Source organism: Phoca vitulina, unplaced genomic scaffold, assembly GCF_004348235.1.
Source record: "Phoca vitulina isolate PV1807 unplaced genomic scaffold, GSC_HSeal_1.0 scaffold4, whole genome shotgun sequence".
Taxonomy (NCBI): domain Eukaryota; kingdom Metazoa; phylum Chordata; class Mammalia; order Carnivora; family Phocidae; genus Phoca; species Phoca vitulina.
The window spans coordinates 14,962,281-14,976,643 of NW_022589707.1; the positions used below are offsets into that span (position 1 = coordinate 14,962,281).

Genomic DNA, 14,363 nt, shown 5'->3' on the forward strand with positions numbered 1-14,363 from the left:
GGAGTCCTTCATGAGTCCTCACCTTCTCTTCTACCCTGCATCTAACACACAGGCAAGCAGGTATCTTGCGTGCTCACAGCAAAAGACATCCAGACTCTGACCACATCTCCCCACCTTCCCCGCTACCACTCTGGTCTAAAGCATCATCATCTTTTGCTTGGACTTTTGCAGCAGTTAAACTCTCCTGCTTCCATTCTTGCCCACCCTCTAGGCTATTTGCTACACAGCCACCAGGGTGAACCTCTAAAAAAGTAATTCAGATCGTGTCACTGCTCAAAATTCTCCCTAGACTTGCCATCTCTCTTTACGTGGGTTGATAAGGTCCTATATGACCTGCCTCCCATCCACCCAGATCCCTGAACTCATTCATCTCTTACCCTGCTCTTACCATCTCTTTTCCTTCACTTACTCTGCTTCAGCCTTGCATTGGCAAAAATAATGACTCCCCAAAGATGTCCACATCCTAATACCCAGAACCCACAAATATGATACATTATTATAGTAGTTTGACCAAATATGATGGTGGTTTGGATTAGGGTATTGGCAGGGAAAATGAGAAAAGTGAATGGTCAAGGTATATTTTGAAGGTAGAATTAACCAAACATGAAGATGAATTAAATGCAGGGGCTGAGAGGGAGGTGTCAAGGATGACCCCCCAGTTTCCCAGCTTGAGGGATAGGCTGAATGAAAGTGCTATTTCCTGAGACAGGAAAGACTGCAGGAGGAGTAGATTTGGGGTACCAACCAAGAACTCAGCTTTTGAATATATTCAGTTTGTGACAACTATAAGACATCACAGGAAGGATGGTGAGTTATCAAGAAGTCAAGAGGGACTTAGGACTACCTGACATCTCTGGAAAATAGACCTGGTGTAAAGATTATAATTTCATAAATTGTTGGTGTACGGGTGTACCTAAGTCATGGGAAATGTTAAAAATTACCTAGAGAGAGTGGGTAGAATTGAGAGAAGAGGGCATTGTATAGAATTCTGCCGAACTTTACATTTTAAACATTAGGTAAAGGAGGAGAAATGAGCAATTAAGACTGAGAAGGAACAGTTAGAAAGATGGAAATAAGCCCAAAAGAATGCAGTTTCACAGAAGCCAAAAAAGAATGTTTCAAGGATTACTCAACTGCTCTTGAGACTTCTAGTAATTTGAGGATTGGACTCAGCAACATGGATCAATGTTGATTTTTTTTCTTTTTGAGAAAAAGAGGGGTTTTTAAAATAGTGGTAAAATATACACAAAATGTACCATTTTAAACATTTTAGGTATACAGTTCAGTGGCATTAAAGTACCTTCACATGGTTGTGCACCGATGTTGCTCTTAGCGAGAATTTCTGTAGCAAAGTGAGGGCTAAATATTGGAGCGAATTTAATAATACATGGGGTAAGGAATTGGTGAAAATACAGAACATATTTGGCTCTTGAGATACCTGGCTTTGAAAGGGAATGTGGCTACGAGGCAATAGCTAGAGGAGAATGGAGAGTTGAGAGACACGCTTTTTTTTAAATTGGAGATATTAGTCCACTATTGAATGTTAATTCCAATTATTCTGCAGAGAAGGAGAGATAGAACATGCTAGAGACAGAGGGCATATGTTATGGATTGTGGATCCTGAGAAAGCAAGAAGTAATGGGGCTAGAACTAATGAGAATGGACTGGGCTTTGCCAAAAGGTGGGAAGGAAACTGCAGAGATGCAAACAGATTGGCAATATTTCTGGGAATGTTGAATATCTACTTGAGATTGGTAATCATGAATGAATAGTGCTACTAACCTGTCAGTTTATGTATTCCTATTCATTTATTTCCTATAAATTCCTTTACTGCCTATAAAGGCGTAATAGAATGCCTACTATGTGCCTCCCGGGAACCACTTGTGACCAAAGGGAGGGGCAGGTCAGCCTCTCAAGGTCTTCAGGAAAATCTCTTGGATGTTGCTCCTGGAAGTTTCTGAATGGGCTTGGGAAGGTAGTATTTCTGTAACATTTATTTCAAGACCACAGTACACACTATGTTGAGAAATTATCCTTTTCCTACTTTCCATTTCAAATAATCCCCTATTATACTTCCAGAGCCAATTCCAGAGAGGTTACCAATGTGCACTGGTTACAGAATAGCTCACAGGATAGAATACCATCTGCAGAGAGACCCCAAAGTCTCTCATCAACTTGAACAACCGACGTCCTGTTCATTATCCAGTGAATCCCTTGATCCCAAGAAACAACAACAGACAACAAGAAAAGTCCCCTCCCTTTACAGAGCAACTACCTATGTACAAGGCATCTCCTCTCTGCAATTTCCTCCAATTCTGCCTCTTCGCAGCCAGAGAAATCCCCCAGGAGGTCCTCAGCAGTGAGAGGCTGGATGTCTTGCCCTGGGACTGGATGTGCTCCCTCAGCAACCTCCAAACCAGTATTTATGTTTCCAACCCAAGCCCCTCATTTGCATTGCTTTTTCCAAAATTCAAGAGGACCATCTAGACAATTCATAACATCAGCACCACATCCACAAATTAAGGAAAATATAAGCAAATACCTACACCACAATGTAAGTTCCACGAGGGTGAGAAGTTTTGATTTTTGTTGTTGTTGTTGTTCACTAATGTAACTCCCAGTTCCTGGAAGAATGCTTGGTAATAGAAGGCCATCAATGTGAACTGGCTGAATGAATGAAATATCTAGAACATACACCAACACTACAGTGGAACACTCACCAGCAAAATAATATTTCTAGATCCTAACAACATTCATTAAAAATCACTTGTTTTTCTGGTACTACTTACCTTGAACACAGAGGCACTCCTTCCTTTTTCTTTTCTTTTTTTTTCCAGAAAAAGCTTTCCTTAGGTGATTACCTACACAAAAGTAAATGGTAGGAAGCACCCTGTCATCTAGGAAAAGCACCCTTCTGAAAATTTAGTGTTTAAGAAGTCACAGTGGAATTATAAAGTATTTAGAACTGAATGACAAGGAAACCACTATTTTGCAAACTTGTGGGATACAGATAAAGCAAGGGAAATTCTCTTCAAGGGGTTTTATAACCCCAAATTATATTTTAGAAAATAAGAAAGATCGGAAATTAACATAGTGTTTAAGTTAAATAGTAACTTAAGTTAGTATTAAATAGTACGTATTTAAATTAAACATGGTATTTAAGTTAAATAGTAACTTAAGTTAGTATTAAATAGTAAGCATTTAAATTAAAACCTTTTTTTAAAAAAGGAGTAACATATTAAACTCAACAGAAGTATGAGAGGTTAATAAAAATAATACAGAAATTAAATATATATATTTAAAAAGAAACAGATATGATCAACAAAAGCTGAGCTATTTGAAGAGACTATAGATAAACCTCTACAGGTTTATCTAATAATATAGATAAATCTCTCTTCAGACAAAGGAAAAAATACAGAATTCCCAAATATATCAGGAATGAAAAGTAGGATATAACTACAGAGACTGTAGAGAATTTATTTATTTATTTTTAAGGTTTTATTTGTCAGAGAGAGAGAGCACAAGCAGGGGGAGAGGCAGACAGAGGGAGAAGTAGGCTCCCCACCGAGCAAGGAGCCCAATCCGGGACTCGATCCCAGGACCCTGAGATAACGACCTGAGCCAAAGGCAGGCACTTAAGCGACTGAGCCACCCAGGTGTCCCGAGAATTTTTAAATAAGAGAAGGCTATGAACCATATTCCAACATTTTGAAGACTTAAATATAGTATCTAATTTTTATTTCTTTTTTAAAATGTTTTATTTTAGAGAAAGAGAGTGTGCATGGGGTGGAGGGGCAGAGGGAGAGAGAAAAACTCAAGCAGACTCCCTGCTGAGCATAGAGCCCGGACACCAGGCTGGATCTCACAACCCTGAGACCATGACTTGAGCCAAAATCAAGAATCAGACACTCAACCGACTGAGCCACCCAGGCAGCCCCCTAGTATCTAATTTTTAAAGAAATGTGTGAGTTATCAAAATTGACTCAAGAAATTGCTAACTCAAATAAATTAACAACCATTAGACAAATTGAACTGAATTTTTAAAATGAGTGTTTCACAGATGAGCTTTACCAAATAATCAAGGAACAAATAATACCTACCTCATATAAACTGTTATAGAAAACAGAAAAAAGGGTTATTTCCAAATGCATTTTATGAGGGTAATACAACCCTGATACCAAATGTGGACAAAGGCAATGCAAGAAAAGGAAATTATAAGCCCAAATCACAAGCATGGATGCTAAAATAAAAACAGCGCTCATAAATTGCGTGAAGCAGTGTATTTAAGAAATAATAGTACATTTGGCAAAACCAGGTATATCTCAGAGAATGCAAGGATAGGTCCATATTTGAAAAAGCTATCGGTGACCCATTACATTAACATAACAAAGACAAAACCTATAATCATCTCAGTAGTTTTAGAAAAAGCATTTAATAAAATTTAGTATTCATTGCATGGTTTGAAAATATTCCTACTTTAAACTCAGCTGGGATAGAAGGGAACTCCTTCACCAGATAAAGGGTTTCTATTAAAAACTTACAACAACAAATATCATGAATAATAATGGCACATTAGAAATATTCTCAATGAGGAAAGCCTGGGTGGCTCAGTCGGTTAAGCACCTGCCTTTGGCTCAGGTCATGATCCCAGGGTCCTGCAATCAGGTCCCACATCAGGCTCCTTGCTCAGCGGGGAGCCTGCTTTTCCCTCTGCCTGCCACTCCCCCTGCTTGTGCTCTCTCTGACAAATAAATAAATACAGTCTTTAAAAAAAAAGAAGAAATATTCTTGATGAGATAGAAACAGGAAAACAATCTTGCTCTCACCCTTACTATCTGATGTTATATTGGAGGTCCCAGCCCATCCAATGAGATACGGGGACCGGTATTAAGAGCGTGATTTACAGATGATATGATTAGCTATATAAAAATACAGGAGACTATGCAAATAAACCATTTAACTAATAAGGATAAGGAAGTTCAGCTAAACAAGATTATTCCAAAATCAATATTTTCAAACAGCATCAATAACCAACTAAAAAATTTAAAAAGGATCCCACTTATAATAGCAACAAAAGCTATAAGATACCTAGGAATAAATCTAACAAAGAGGTGCAAGAATTTTTATAAATAAACTATGAAATGTTATTGAAGGATATGAAGAAATCAGAGTGATATTAATGTATTAGATGACTCAATTTTTTTTTAATTTTTTTTTTTTTTAAGATTTTATTTATTTATTTGAGAGAATGAGATAGAGCATGAGACGGGGGAGGGTCAGAGGAAGAAGCAGACTCCCTGCTGAGCAGGGAGCCCGATGTGGGACTCAATCCCGGGACTCCAGGATCATGACCTGAGCCGAAGGCAATCGCTTAACCAACTGAGCCACCCAGGCGCCCAGATGACTCAATTTTATAAAGATATCGTATCTCCCAAAATTTAAATTGTGCATGTATAAATTTAACTTAGCAAAATACCAAAAAAAGGTTTTTCTTTTTTTTTTTAAGATTTTATTTATTCTTTTGACAGAGACAAAGCGAGAGAAGGAACACAAGGAGGGGGAGTGGGAGAGGGAGAAGCAGGCTTCCTGCTGAGCGGGGAGCCCAATGTGGGGCTCGATCCCAGGACCCTGGGATCATGACCTGAGCCGAAGGCAGATGCTTAATGACTGAGCCACCCAGGCGCCCCCCAAAAAGGTTTTTCAATAGAAGTTGACAAACTGATGCTAAAGTTAGTATGGAAGAATAGAAATCCCAAAATAGCCAGTACAGTTTAAAAAATGAACAAAATGGGGGGGGGGCCTCCTAGACATGAAGACTTACTATAAAGCCATAATAATTAAAACAGTGTGGTATTGGCTCAGAATGGGTTTGATCAATGGAAAAGGACAAAGTAGGAACATATCCATGAATACATGAAATTTAATTTTCATCATGGTGGCATTACACATTAATGGGGGAATTAAAGACTGTCCAGTAAAGCAGGTCAGGACAACAGGTTTTCCATATTGGGGAAGGGGGAGAGTAAAATTAAATTTCTAATTTATACTATTCAAAAAATAAGTCCCAGGGAATTTATAAGTGTCGAGAGCAAAACTTCAAAACGTTAAGAAAAAAAAAAAAAGGCTATCTTCATGGTATCAGGAATGGAGAGAGTTCTTCCATAACACACAAATGACACAAACTATAAAGAGATCAAGGAATATGACCACATTTTACATTTTCTATAGTATAAAAGACATCAAAAGCAGTCAGAAGAGAAGCCACAGACTGAGACAATATGATGTGTATATGGATGCACTCCTATAAAACAAGAAGGAAAAAAATGAAAACATACACAGCCCATTGGAAAAATGGATGAGGTCTGTAAAAAATCAAATCACAGACTTGAAATCTTAATAGCCAATCAATATATGAAGAAGTGCTCAACCTCATTAGTAGTGAGGGAAATGCAAATAAAACAGGAAGATACTGGGGTTTGAAAAAGTCAAATTGTCAGAAATGAGAAAATTTTGAATCTAGAAAGTGGTGAAGTTCATGTGAGGGAGACAAGAACTCTCATCCACTACTGGTGGATGTGTAAATTGAAGAACCATTTGGCACTCTCTAATAAGACTGAACATGTGCGTGTAGCCTAGCAATTCCCCATCTAGGTAGATTCAGAGAGAAATTCTCACATATATGCAAGGGACACATGTACACGCATGTTCCTATTAGCATTGCCCCAAATATTGGCAGCAGCTTAAATATTCATCAATAGGGCAATGAATAAACAAGGCACATTTATATGCATGGATCTACAATATAGCAATTAAAATGAATGAACTGATTTATATTTATCAACATGGAGAGAAAGAATAAAAACATACCAAGAAGGGAAAAAAAACAAGTCAGAATATGTACAGTGTAACACCACACATATACATTTTAAAAATCAAATAAAACAATATTCTGTATTTTTATGGGTTCATGTATAGTAAAAGCATAAAACCTAGATGGGAAAGTTACATACTACATTCATGATAGTGTTTGCCTTTGGAGAAAAAGGTGAAGAATGGATTTGGGGAGGAGTACAAAGGGACTTCAATTTTATCAGAAATCTTGAATAGTTCAATAAAAAAAAAAAACCTGCAGCAGATCTGGCAAAATGTTAACATTCACCAATTATATGATAGGTACGTGGATGCTTGTGATATTGTCTCTGCATTTTTAAATATCTTTACCTTTTTCCCCAAATAATAAAATTAAAAGAAAAGCAGCTAGTAAAGAATTCTCTGATAGAAATTTCACCTGTGTAGATAAATTGAGTCAATTGTTCAAAATTCTGAGGCAAGGAACTTTGTAATTACCTGTCTTAGAATGGAATCTCCATAAAAATAATATAGCTGGTAATATTAATAAAACTACTGAAGGGAATAAAGCAGATTCTATAGGTATCAACATGGATAGTTGTCAAAATCATATTGAGGAGAAAAAGTAAGTTGCAAAATGACATGTACACTAGTGTACTATTTATAAAGAAAATTTAAAATACTCAAGCATGGGTATACATATTTCCATATAAATATATAAGCAATTAGGTAATAAAGGTATAATAATAAATGCTGGAAGAATACACTATTTATAATACTGATTACCTAGGGAAGTAAGGAGGGAGAAAGTTGAATAAAGGAGGGAAGTAAAGTGACATTTAGCTCTATCTGCAATCCTTTAATATAATTTTAAAAAAACCCTGAAGCAAACATGACAAATATTTTACATTTGATTATTCTAGGAAGTAAACACACGAATGTATGTTATTCTTGATGTATATGTATTTTTAATTTCCAAAAGAAAAAGTACTGAAGAATTACAAAGAAAATGCACATAATTCAACACTATATAAAGTAAAGCTTGTGTACATCAAAAACTGTGCTATGACTATTTTTAGAAATTATCCTGTTTGCTTTTCTATGTGTTTTTAATTTTTCAAAAATCAAAGGAAAAAAAGCAATGAAGAAATGCAAAAAAAAAAAAAAAAATCAAACCCATACCTAATCACATAAAAAGAAAACCCTGCACAAATAACAATGAGCAATTCTATATCATTTGCTGCATTTTCTTATTTTTACTTTTTGTCAAAAGAAAAATAAAAGATGTTGCCTAATTGGAAACGTGACTTTCTATTATTAAAATTGTGGGAGTCCATTTTAATGTGTTTATCTCGCTGCTAGTCTATAATTTATATTTCAGCGTGGAAATTTGTTTGTATGCCTGTGACAGGTTAATGCAGTTTAAACATGCATTTTTCTTTCGTTGGTTGAATAGTTAAATCGTTACTCAAAGGATTTTAAGTTTCAATTTCAACCATGAGAGGATTCTTTGCTTTTTCAAGGTTAGAAATGTTTCTGGTTCAAAATGCTATTAATTAATGGCTACGTAGTGGATCTATTTAGGGAATTGGTACCGACTCCGGATTAACAGTGGAACTGCTAAATGAGAAAACTTTTTTTGATGCACACTTGGGGATATTTTAAATTTGGTCTGACAGCGGTGGACAGAAATGAAATGTAATTCCAGCCCGCTTAACAATCGTAATTATGAATCGAAAGACATATCAGGTATTAGCATTTTTTTTTTCGCTTAAAAAAAAAAGTTTCTCGGACTCCGCCGGACACCCAGCTGGCGGACGACCAGCGGGCGCGGCGGGGGGGTGGGGGTGGGGGGGCGCGCGAAGCCGGCAGGCTGCCCAGAAGTTACGATCGGGGAGTTTTCTCTTTATTAAAATTACCTGGCTCACCAGCAGAGGCAAGAAAGCGAAGACAAGATAATTTCTTAGGCTGTTAAAAATGACTTAGCCCGGTGGGCCCCGCGTTCCGAGGGGGTGTCCTGCGGGCCGGGGCGGGTCCCGCCGCCCCCGCGGGCTCCGGTGCGTCAGGGGCGCGTCAGGCGGGGCGGGCTCCGCGCGGGCGGCGGCGGCGGCGCCGGGCGGCGGGCGGCGCGCACCGGGCCTCCTGCTTCTCGCTCCGAGGCTGCGGGACGGACGCTCCCGAGAACTCTCTCGCCCGCGGCCGGCCGCGCTCGGACGGCGCTCGCCGGCGGCCCGGCGGTGCCAGCATGTCCGCCGCCGTGGCGTGCCTGGACTACTTCGCCGCTGAGTGCTTGGTGTCCATGTCCACGGGCGCCGTGGTTCACCGCCGCGCGCCGGACCCCGAGGGCGCGGGCGGAGCCGCCGGCTCGGAGGTGGGTGCGGCGCCGCCGGAGTCCGCTCTGCCGGGTCCGGGGCCACCGGGACCCGCGTCGGTCCCCCCGCTCCCCCAGGTCCCCGCCCCCAGCCCCGGCGCGGGCGGCGCCGCGCCCCACCTGCTGGCTGCAAGCGTCTTGGCTGACTTGCGCGGCGGCTCTGGGGAGGGCTTTGGGGAGAACTCGGGGGAAGCTCTGCGCGCCTCGTCCGGCTCCTCCGGCCCGACCCGGTGCTCCGGGCCGACCCTGGGCTCAGAGCCGACCCCGGCCTCCAGCGCGGCGGAGATCTCCGGACCCGCGCACTCCTCCGGCGCGCTCGCGGTCCCCGGAGCGCCTGCCGTCCCCGGAGCGCCTGCCGTCCCCGGGGTGGTCCCCGGTGAGGCCCCTGGGGCCTGCCCCGCCCCCGCCACAGGTCCAGTGCCCCGTCGGAGGCCGGTGACACCTGCTGCCAAGCGCCATCGCTGCCCCTTTCCGGGCTGCAACAAAGCCTATTACAAGTCGTCGCATCTGAAGTCCCACCAGCGCACCCACACGGGTGAGCGCCCTTTCTCCTGCGACTGGCTCGACTGCGACAAGAAGTTCACGCGCTCCGACGAGCTGGCCCGCCACTACAGGACGCACACGGGCGAGAAGCGCTTCTCCTGCCCCCTCTGCCCCAAGCAGTTCTCCCGGAGCGACCATCTGACCAAGCACGCTCGCCGCCACCCAGCCTATCATCCCGACATGATCGAGTACCGCGGGCGCCGTCGCACTCCCCGCGTCGACTCGCAACCCACCGGCGTGGTGGACAGCTCCGGCTCCGTCCCCGGCCAGGCGCCCAGCCTCACCACCTGCCTGTCTGACAGTCATTGCTGTTAATCGTCCCAGCAAGGACGATCCCCCAGGCCGTTGTCCCTGCCTTTTCTTTGCCCATCCCTCTTTTCCCAGAGTCATTAGACCAAGGCACAAGACTGGTTCCTCCGCTTCGAGGGTCGGTCCAGGCAGGCACGTTGGACCCTGGGGAGGGACTGGGGGCCCGAAAATAGCAGGAATTCTTACAACACTTATATCAGCCTAAAAAGGAGGGTTGCCTCAAGACAGCCCCCTGGAACTGGTGAGAAGGGATGAACCCCGGTACTCTCCAGAGTCCTGAAGATTCTCCCTTCCCTGGAACCAGAGATGTGAAACTGGAATTCTCAGGTGCCTGAGGAGCTCCCAGTCTCAAAGGACTCTGTGTCTTACCCACCCACCAGGGCGGACCTTGGAGAGGGTGTCAGGGGTGGCAGTCTTGGAAATGTCCAGGACTGGGATGGTGAGAGGCCTTTGGAAACAGAAATGATTTCTATTTCTGTAAATAGCAATGTTTACTAATTTATTTTTAGTATCCTTTAAACAGGGATCCCAGGTTGATGGGAGGTTGATGTCCTCCACTCCCCAATTGCCCCAGCTACCTCTGCTAGGAGAGGCCATGTAAGAGTCCATGTGAATGTATGGCTGGGAGATACTTCTTGGTGTCTGGGGAACGGTGTGAGTCTGTTTGCAGGTCCTGTTGCATGGTTTGGAACCCTGCCCTTGTGTCCGTAGCCTTTCTTCCCATTTGGATTCCTACGTGGGGAGGGGAACTTCCTGGCTCACTCTCACAGTGAGATTGGTTTTTAAAAATTTGGAAACAACCATAAAAACACCAGAAATAGAAGAGTGGTCCGGGCCAGTTCTCCTTTCACCCTCTGGTGACTTTGGGTGAGATAGGTCCAAAACAAGACCTTTCAGGATCATTGTTAACATTCAGGGAAATAGGGGCATGTGGTTCCAGCTGCCCAGTCCAAGTAATCTCAGGTGTGGTAGATTCTGTTCATTTCTTAGTGGCCAATGAGGGGCTTATTTCCCTTGGGAACTGTGCATTTTTGTTTTTGCAGCAAATGAGTTGATTGCTTGGGGAGGGGAAGATGAGAGTGGCTTTCTCCAAAGATCTGGTTGCCCTGGATTTGGGGAAGGAATAGCAAGGTGAAAATTTTTATCAAATAAGAGGACCCTTCTCCCTTTACCTTGAAGTCCCTCCAAGTTACACCCTCAGGACCCCTCTGCCCATAATGCAGGTATCAAGCATCAGCAGTATTTATTTTTCTATGTGTGTCTCTGCTGCTATGAATGAAGTTGTCGGCCACTCTGCTTATGTGTGTGCGAATGTGTATACATGTGACCCTTTTACGAGAGGTGGGGCTGAAGGGAATTTCCTGCTCCTGGTAAGGTCCCTGTGGCCCCCTCCTGAATGTCTTGTAATAGTCCATCCATCCCATTTGTGGAGGGTGCCATAATCTCAAAGGACTGCAACAGGCATCTCGGTAAACAAACTGCTTCCCCCTGTTTTGCAGATGAAGACACCGAAGCCTAGATAAGTTTAAAGTCTCATGCTGAGTTGCTGGCAAAAGCCAGGACTAGAACTTAGGTATCTGGCTTTCTAAGTGACTCTTTCCCTCAGGCTTAGTTACCTCACCTTCTCTCTCTCTCTGGGCCCTTAGTCAAAGGACACCACTCTCCCTTCCTGCCACCAGTATCCCCTCCCTCCCTAATCCCTATCACTTCTAAGTTCCTTAGAATGTCCAGTTCCTGCTGAACACTTGGCCTGTTGTGTTTAACCCCAAAACCGTTTTCCTAGCAGGTTGAGTCCATTCCCCCTTCCACACCATGTGGACCCACAATGGGAATGACTGTTTGGCATTTGGGGAGAGACTTTATCTTTTGACCTGGTAGATTAATTTTCAGTGCCAATTCTATTCTTCCTCTGGTCCTGGGCATTCTGTTTTCCTTGAGAGAGTGAGTGATACAACTTGACATTGGGACTTGGTGCTCCTGCACTAAGTGAGGGAAAGATCCTTAAGAAGGACCCAAAGGGTATGCCCTATGACTTTGAAGAGGTCAATGTTTCCTGATGCAGACTAAGCAGACTGGGTGGGGCTCTTTTTGAGTTACATATGGGAAGAGGAGGTCCCCAATTGTGGAGGTGGGCTTTGATGGTGAGAAGGGTCCTCCCTTTGCTCTGTTTGTCTCCTCAGCTGGGACTGGATGGGAAGGGCGCTCTGGGCCCCCTTGAGGATTGCCATTTCCCCTTTGTCTCCTTCAATAGAAGATCTGCCATTGAGTAGATGAACAACGAAGCTAACAGGAGAGAGACTCCCACTGACTGTTCTGGAATTGGGCTCAAGAATGCTTGGCTTTTCCAACCACCCTTTGATAAATAACTTTTGATTCTCAAGCTTCTAAGCAGTGTTCTTATTTGGGTTCTTCGACCTGGGGGACTTTTGTCTGGGGATGGTCTCTGACAATCTAAGTGTGGCATGTCTTCCAATGACAACTCCTAGGACTTGGGATGGTGCGGAGGGGGACACTTAAAACACTTAAAGTAGCCAGATAATGGAGGCAAGATTTATAGGCTAGTCTTTTTTTTTTTTTTAAGATTTTATTTGTTTATTGGGGGGGGGAGGGAGGGAAGCACAAGCAGAGGGAGGGGCAGAGGGAGAAGCAGGCTCCCCACTGAGCAAGGAAGGGGGGAGAACACAAGCAGGGGGAGGGCAGAGAGAGAAGGAGGCTCCCCACTGAGCAAGGAAGGGGGAGAGCACAGGCAGGGGGAGGGGCAGAGGGAGAAGCAGGCTCCCCACTGAGCAAGAACCCAATGTGGGACTTGAGCCCAGGACCCCGGGATCATGACCTGAGCTGAAGGCAGACGCTTAACGGACTGATCCACCCAGGCATCCCATAGGCTAGTCTTTCTTAGTCTTGGGTATTGTTGTTACCCTTTCACTCCAGCAGCCAGACAGCTCTTGAAAAACAATTATGAGTGAAATGTCTTGGAAGGGGCTTCCTAGTTTTATTGATGTTTCTTTTGCTTCTTTTTGTTAAACAGATGGAGCTCAATTAGTGAATGAGTCTGGGGATTAGTTGGGGTCAGCCTGAACCTCTGGGCCCTTCCCCACCCAGGCCATCCTGAGTTCTGATGTAGGAATGACCGAATCTATTAACAGAATCTACTGCTAGAACTCTTTCTGAATTCTGGGTTGGAAGCTGGGAATGAATTCCAGGTTAGATCTTGGGTGCGAGGGAATTGGATCCCCAATCCCTGCTGGGAGGGTGTAAAGAGTACAGGACTTGCCCCTATCCACAGGGACAAGAATCTGTCATTTGTCCCTATTTCCCTGTTCTCCAAGTAGGGAACCATACTGGGATACTACTCTTGGCCTGTCTCTACCTCTTATTCACTTTTCCCCAAAGGAAGGTTGTGTTCTCTGATGGAGACACAGGGAAGAGGGTCATTGTACACACACACACACACATGCGCGTGCGTGTGCGCACACGGATGCGCATGCACAGACACACAAACGTGTGCACACATGCGTGTTCTAAGCTCTCTTCTTTCTATTGTACCTTTTTGCCTGCAATGTGTATGCAGTCCATTCAGATCTAGCTTTCACCTAATAAGCACACCTGCTGAGGCTCAGACCTGCCTTCCAGAGGCAGGTCTGAAGAGCACCTCTCTCTGTTTCCACTTTTGGGGCAGCCATGCCCCCTTGCAGCACTCCAGGTAAGTCTTGCCTTTGTATATTCTCCTTTGGGTGGGTAATCCCAATATCAGGAATTGGGAGTGATGAGACAGGTAAATGGTATTAGAAAGCCCAATTCTGGCCGTAGATACAGCTTCATCAACAAAATGTTGATATTTTGATCTTCATTAGTCTGATTCCTAATCTATTACCCAGGTGGTTGAGAACTTAGAAGGGAAAGGATAAGATTAATTTTCTCCCTTAAGCCCCAACACATGCAAATATGCTTTGGCTGTATATCTTGAGAAATAGGCATTCTGATAGGAATTAGGGAACCAAAATAAGACGTGTGGAGATGGGACGTCTGGTGTGCCAGGGCACAGGTCTTTGGCACGTTAGTGATCTTGGACCATTCAGTTCTTTGGCCTTTTCAAGTCTTAGCAGCTTATAGTAACTAGCTTCCATACCCAAGCTACTTTTTTAGCGGTAACTGGACTGACATGTTGACTCTGCAAAAGTAGGCTGCCCAGGCCACTGTGGCTGATCTTGATTCATATAGATATAGTTGAGATAGGCTTGCTGCAGAAGGGAGAAACACTATTTTTTTTTTTTTAAGATTTATTTATTTG

The 14,363-nt window shown here is 43.5% G+C and overlaps 1 protein-coding gene across 1 annotated transcript; it reads left to right on the plus strand.

Moving 5' to 3' along the window:
- The first annotated feature begins 9,094 nt into the window (after positions 1–9,094).
- Positions 9,095–10,078, plus strand: KLF14 (Kruppel like factor 14). Its single transcript, XM_032401295.1, has one exon. The coding sequence runs from the start codon at positions 9,095–9,097 to the stop codon at positions 10,076–10,078; it is 984 nt and encodes a 327-aa protein (XP_032257186.1).
- Positions 10,079–14,363: the final 4,285 nt, after the last annotated feature.

What these genes read in the sequence shown, in the direction of transcription:
- KLF14 (XM_032401295.1), top strand. Translation starts at nt 9,095, where the DNA reads ATGTCCGCCGCCGTGGCGTGCCTGGACTACTTCGCCGCTGAGTGCTTG.